The 7,213-nt window shown below is 42.7% G+C and overlaps 1 protein-coding gene across 1 annotated transcript in view; it reads right to left on the bottom strand.

The window, feature by feature from the left end:
- Nucleotides 1-580: 580 nt before the first annotated feature.
- tmem161b (transmembrane protein 161B) overlaps nucleotides 581-7,213 on the bottom strand; it is a 16,247-nt gene continuing 9,614 nt past the window's right edge. Inside the window, exons 9-12 of the mRNA XM_083776389.1 lie at nucleotides 6,618-6,728; nucleotides 5,066-5,240; nucleotides 4,478-4,574; nucleotides 581-1,034 (exon numbers count right to left, since the gene is read on the bottom strand). Coding sequence (XP_083632515.1) covers nucleotides 769-1,034; nucleotides 4,478-4,574; nucleotides 5,066-5,240; nucleotides 6,618-6,728 — 649 coding nt within the window. The 3' untranslated portion in view covers nucleotides 581-768. The remainder of the gene's footprint in view (nucleotides 1,035-4,477; nucleotides 4,575-5,065; nucleotides 5,241-6,617; nucleotides 6,729-7,213) is intronic.

The raw sequence follows: 7,213 nt of genomic DNA, 5'->3' as shown, positions 1-7,213 counted from the left end.
CCGGTAAACTCCCGAAGTGTACCGTCACACCTGTATGTTACCGTATAATACTGTATATGCCCAGGGACGGATTTACCCCCACGAGGGCCCCTGGGCCGGTACGTTTTGCAAGGGCCCCCATAGCACGTGTGCGTGCCACATTTTCGTGATTTTCCGTGTTTTTATCATCTTTTTGACCTAAATTTAACTCAATCAATGGCCAATGAAGGGCCCCAGGAGCAGTCCAGTTTCTCTGAAGGGCCCCTGAGAACCAAGGGCCCCTGGGCCACGGCCCCACTGGATAATTTGTCCCTGTATATGCCTGTGTATGTTTAACCCATTCTGAACGGGAACCCATTTTGTTATGCTTTAGCTATTTAAAAATAGCAGATCTACAAGCTCATAGCGCGCCACCGAGTGGCGCGCTACGAGCTTGTAGGTCTGCTATTTTTGAAAAATCAAAGAACGACTGACATTTTTAGAATCTGATCTCAGGTCAGAATGGGTTAATCAGACCAGTGTGTGTCCAGTGGAAACCTCGTATGAATCTGATCTCAGGTCAGAATGGGTTAGGTGAGGGTATCAGGAGGTATCAGCATGTTCTGTAGGTCGATAAGATCGGCTTGATAAGTAATTAACCTACTGGGAATTATCGATTGATTTTCCACTCGAATCCGTTGCTATTCAGCCATCAAGATACTGCGTCTGGTGGTAGAAGAGGCACCCATGGGTGCCCCTCAGCCACCCATGGGTACCCCTCAGCCACCCTTGGGTGCTCCTCAGCGGGCGCTACGCGGCCATCAGGTACTGGTGGTAGAAGAGTCCGAACAGCGAGGTGGAGAAGAGGCAGGCGGCGATCCACCAGGTGAGGAAGGACAGGACTCCTCTGAACAGCAGGGGGCTGAACACGGTCCTCAGACCGCCCAGGGCCACGGACAGCTGGGCCACGGAGGGCACCGAGGCCCCCAGGGGCCCCCCCGAGGCCCCCAGCGTGGAGGAGGAGCCCTCCTCGCAGGGCAGCTCTTCTTGGGGATAGACCCCCCAGGAGTGACCACCTGGGATGGAAACAGCGAGCAGCGGTCACTCACATAATACCAGACGTGTTGCAATGGGTCGATTTAAGCCAAGAACTGATGCAATGAAAAATACAGTCATGTACAGGGCAATGACTTTCTGGAACTCTCTACCAGTATGCATCACAGAAATTAAGGGTAAAATACATTTTAAGCAAAGACTGAAGGACTTTTTACATATGGTAAATTGTAATTCTGTTTATGTCAAAATACCAGTTAATGTCATCTAGAGTGAATGCACTAACCGTGGTTGTTCTTTTGTGATATCTGTAATGATGTTTTTATTTAAAGTTTTTGTATGTACAGTATATTATTCTGTGAGGACCCCGGGAAGAATAGCTGTTGCCAGGTGTAACAGCTAATGGGGATCCTAAATAAACTAAACTAAACTCACAACAACATGTGACACAACATCGTGACACAAAAAGCAGTGGTGCGAACAGCGCAGCGCATCGTGGGAGGGGAGCTTTCCCCGCTCCAGGAAATACACGAGAGGCGTTGTGTGGCTATAAAGGCTGAGAGCATTATCAGGGACATCCATCACCGCCTCCAGCCATAGCCTGTTCAAACCACTTCCCACGCCCACGGCTGGGCAAACGCTTCATGAGCATCAAGAGCAGCACCTCCAGACTACTGAACAGTTTCTACTTGTCAACAATTAGACCGCTGAACAAGAGCTATAGGACTGGTGACGCCGCACAGACTGAACTGGATTGGTCTCCTTTTAGTAGAGACTACTTTATATATCAGGGGTGGGCAACTTTGACGATGGCGAGGGCCAATATATGTCCACACTTACTCCAGAGGGCCACGGTGCATATTGTCGTATATCTACAAGCTCAAAACGCGTCGCGCTGCGACACGTTTTGAGCTTGTAGATCAGCTATTTTTGCTATATTTTAATTGAAAATCTGAATAATTTTTGCTATTTTTGAATTGGAATCCTGACAAGTAACCTTTTTATTGAATTTCAAATGCATTTAGTTATAGTCATGTTAACTTTATATGAACTGTTAACAGTTTGACTGCGGAAAACGATTTACCAGACTTTTAATCAACCCCCCTTCACTGCCGAGATTGTTGTATTACCTTTAGAGCATACGCTGAATTATTTGGGCTTTTAATCCGCGAAAATCGAGCGAAAAATGCTTCCCCCGTTTGTTATGAACGGCCGGACCACCCGCCATCTTGGTACACCCGGAAGACGCAGCACAGGAGCCTCCTCCATGAGGCGTTGAATCCCATTCGTTTGCATTGGCCTCAATTTCCCAGAAGCCCTAGCAGCCCACAGCATGTGACGATTTCCGGTTTCATCATCCAAACAGATGCATCTACTCTCTTTCTCCGCGGCGAGGAAGGATTTTCTATTTATTTTTTACATTGCGGCGGATTAAACACATAAAACAAAAGGCGCGTATGTCCGATATGGCAGCGACATTAACCTGGAGTAATCCATTCAAAGCACGGAAACTGTTAACATAACTACATTGGACACAAAAAGACAATAACATTTTAATACTAGTCATTTAGTCATGAAGTAATTAAAGCGGGTTTGGAATATGCAACAGCTGAAATCAATACTATATCAGTATTCATGCGGGCCACATTAAGTGAAGGTGGGGGCCGCATGTGGCCCCAGGGCCGCCAGTTGCCCACCCCTGTTACTAGGCTACATCACTTTATTTAATTATTTTTTATATGCATACACATTGTACCATGTAGATTAGTCATGTACTTTCACTTTCTTTCTTTTAACTGCAACGATGAGCTGCTGCACAAACAAGAATTTCACCCATGTTACTTGTAATGTGATAAAAGTTTGATTCTGATTCTGATGTTCTGCAACCGAGCGCGTCCAGAGAGACGACCTAGCTTTTCCTCCCCGAAATTACACCAGCGAGGGGTGGGAGGGTCTGGGAAGATGCTACTACTACTACTACTTTTTTCACCTTAGATAATACACGAATCGGAGCCTATTTGTCAAGCCATTTTACCATAGACTGTAAAAAATATGGACAAAGCGTTCCCCGGGTCTAACATGAACGTAAAATGAAGCCTGTCAGTCCTTGCAATGGAAGTCGCCATCTTTCTAGATCCGTTTGGGCCCAGCTGGCCCATTGGCTGGCCCAGACAACGAGGCGGGACTTCCCCCCTTCTTCTTCGTTGGTTTTTATTTTGACTCGAGTGGGTGGGGGATCCCGTTCATAGACTGTAACGGTAGCCACGCCCCTCAGAACATGCGCAACTTTATGGTCATTTTTCATGACCATGTTTATTAAGGTAATACAGTCTAGGTGAAGTTGGGCCCAAATACATGGACCTCTATGGGGCTATTGGGTTTTTTGGGTCCAATGACAGCACCACAACAGGCCATTATATGAACTTTCAGGAAATCCCGATTTCCTTAGTGGCTTCACAAAATATCTGTCTGACTGCCCCCCTGCATTTTACCTAATGTTTTCAGTAGTAACGTAGTGTGTAACGTATATATTTTACCTAATGTTTTCAGTAGTAACCTAGTGTGTAACATATATATTTTACCTAATGTTTTGAGTAGTAACCTAGTGTGTAACATATATATTTTACCTAATGTTTTGAGTAGTAACCTAGTGTGTAACATATATATTTTACCTAATGTTTTCAGTAGTAACGTAGTGTGTAACGTATATGTTATATAGGATTCTTAATAGGACTAGTTGTTATTTTACCCAGTGTCTTCAGTAGTAACGTAGTGTTTAACATATATATGTTATATATATGTTATATATATATATATATTTACCCAGTGACTTCAGTAGTAACGTAGTGTGTAACATATATATGTTATATATATTTTATATATATATATTTACCCAGTGACTTCAGTAGCAACAGTGTGTATATTTTATATATATTTTACCCAGTGTTTTCAGTAACAGCGTAGTGTGTAGCAGCATCACCAGCGGAGCCATGTACTGCAGTAGTAAGGTAGTAACATATATATTTTATATATATTTTACCTAGTGTTTTCAGTAGTAACGTAGTGTGTAACATATATATTTTACCTAGTGTTTTCAGTAGTAACGTAGTGTGTAACATATATATGTTATATATATTTTACCTAGTGTTTTCAGTAGTAACGTAGTGTGTAACATATATATTTTATATATATTTTACCTAGTGTTTTCAGTAGTAACGTAGTGTGTAACATATATATGTTATATATATTTTACCTGGTGTTTTCAGTAGTAACGTAGTGTGTAACATATATATTTTTACCTAGTGTTTTCAGTAGTAACGTAGTATGTAACATATATATGTTATATATATTTTATATATATTTTACCCAGTGTTTTCAGTAACAGCGTAGTGTGTAGCAGCATCACCAGTGGAGCCATGTACTGCAGTAGTAAGGTAGTAACATATATATTTTATATATATTTTACCTAGTGTTTTCAGTAGTAACGTAGTGTGTAGCAGCATCACCAGTGGAGCCATGTACTGCAGAGCGATCACACACAAGTAGTAGAAAACTCGAGCAACCTGGAAACATAAAAACAATAAACAATCATTAAATAAATCATTAGATCATTACGGTGCTGATCCTTCCAGCCTATAGAATGTCGCAGTCGCAGGAAATAAATCCCAATGCATTTTTCCCATTGACATTTCAAAAGGTATTTATTTAAAGACGGTTACGCCGCGGACAAAGCCAACTCGAGTCGTGACAACTCATGACAACAAACACAATATTTTGGACCAAACAAATAATTAGAATGAAGAAAAACAACAAAAAAGTGTTAACCTAAAAGTGTTTTCTTCTTCTTTCAAATTATTTGTTCGGCCCAATTTTTCTTGTTTGTTGTCATGATTTGTCACGACAAGAGTTGGCTTTGTCCGCGGCGTAAACGTCTTTAAATAAATACTTTCTGAAATGTCTATGAGGAAAATGAACGGAGAATAATTTTTCTGGGTCCTGGTGGTAGGGGGCGGGACTGCGACGCTCTATGGAGTAGTGGTATAAGGTAACATGCCATAGTCTGGAGGTCCACGGTGCTGATTCGTCCAGCCTCTTTCTTCATCAGCGTCAGGTTCTTCTGGGCCAGGTTGAGGTAGGCCTGTAGGTGGCGCCGCATCATGGCCAGACGCAGAACACACAGCAGGAGGATGGCCCACAGACGCAGGGTGTCATAGGTATCAGCTGACATCCTGAGAGAGAGAGAGAGACATAGACACACAGTGAGAGAGAGAGAGAGAGAGAGAGAGAGAGAGACCACACACAAATTAGGTAGCACCAACTTTTATTTGTATAGCGCCGCAGCGCTGTATTAATACATGACCTTATCACCAAGGCTAGCACAGGTTTTCTTGGCTGAAGCATAAATGCCTTAAATTAAGCACATAACATGTTATATTTCTCACTCACACAGATAGGAAATTATTATAATGAATCAACCTATAGTGCATTTTTTCATATCGTTATTATCATTTGGCTACTGTATATGAAACAGAAATGACACACCCCTTACCTTCTGCATGGGCATGTTCAACCTAATGGCCAATAAGGATATTTAACACTGGGGTGCCCACTCTTCAGCATGGGCATGTTCAACCTAATGGCCAATAAGGATATTTAACACTGAGGTGCCCACTGCCCACTCTTCCTGCACCCTTTTGCAATGTGAAATTAATCCTTGCCCACTTTCCTCCTGTCTTTTCTTTATATGGAATGAACATGTGAAAGCTGGTGTGCTTTTATTGTGAAGGGGAAAGTTTCTAAACGTCTCAGCCTGCATGTTTCCATATGCTAATCTACAAGCTCACAACGTGTGGTGGACGCGACGCGTTGTGAGCTTGTAAATCTGCTATTTTCAGCACGCAACACCACGTCGTACGACGAAGAATATACCAGGTTTCACGTGGGAGATGTATTTTGTTCGAGGTGATCATGCATGTAGCCTGGCCTGCATACAGTATATGGCCTGCATACAGTCTATGGCCTGCATACAGTCTATGGCCTGCATACAGTCTATGGCCTGCACACAGCGCTACTCGACGCAAAATAACAAGCTATTGGAAGCTATTTTTCAACAACAAGTTTACCGTGTTTGGGGTCGGGGACGAGGCGCATATGTTGTGTCTGCTGTCTCCGTGGATTCAGCGACAGCAATGCACAGCATGCATCATCATCATCCCAGTTGTAAAATGTGTGCTAAGTGTGCGCTCCAGGGAAACTTATGTACAGCCGATGCTGAAATCAGTTTCGTTTTTTCCGGGGTTTGTTCAGTGAGCGCGCCGCCGCTGTTGAACTCACGCGTGTCGTGTGCAGACCGGTGCAGACAGACAGACAGACAGGCAGAGAGAGAGAGGGAGCGAGAAAGAGAGAGAGGAGGCGCGGAATGAGCGAGAATAAAGTAATATTTTATTATCGCGCTAACGTCCGTGCTTCATGGTTGAGGCTGGGAGTGAAAGCAATAAGTAGCACCGGTGCGACCTCGTTCAAATTTAACGACATTAAGAAATTAAGTTGCATATGCAACCTAATAGGTTGCACGCTGGAGCCCTGCCGGTGGGTAAGGTACTTACACAGGTTCTGTTCCAGGCCCGGTGGGTAAGGTCAGGTAATCTTTAGTGATCGGTTTGACCCACAATAACACCATGATTAGAGGAGACAGGAAGTTGATGTGAAGCAGAGTCCTGCACAGGAAGAGGAAACAGAAAGAGACATGTTAATATAATATAATATAATATAAAACATGTCCTTAACCCATTCTGGGCGGGAACCCCTTTTGGTGTTTAAAGCATTACGTTATACTTTAGCTATTGAAAAATAGCAGATCTACAAGCTCATAGTCATAGCGCATTATATTCTTTCAGAGAGAACGTTTTTAACTCAAATCTTTGCTCCTGGGGGGGTCGAAACATATTTTCAGATGGTGGGTCGGTGGCCAAATACATATAATTCTGGGAGACTTACAATTTACAATTTATGCATTTATCAGACGCTCTTGATCCAGAGCGACTTACATTAAGCAAAAACAAAAGCATGGCATACATCACATATATAAAAAGTAGTTATCATGAATCATGTATAAACTAAGAACGTAACAGTGGAGTATCTATGTCAACTATACATACTATACAATAATTATATATTATACAATATATATGTGTACTATAAA

The sequence above is a fragment of the Protomyctophum parallelum genome (assembly GCF_964188405.1).
Source record: "Protomyctophum parallelum genome assembly, chromosome: 11".
Classification (NCBI taxonomy): domain Eukaryota; kingdom Metazoa; phylum Chordata; class Actinopteri; order Myctophiformes; family Myctophidae; genus Protomyctophum; species Protomyctophum parallelum.
Note: the sequence above shows the minus strand (reverse complement) of the source record. Positions and strands in the feature narration are given on the sequence as shown.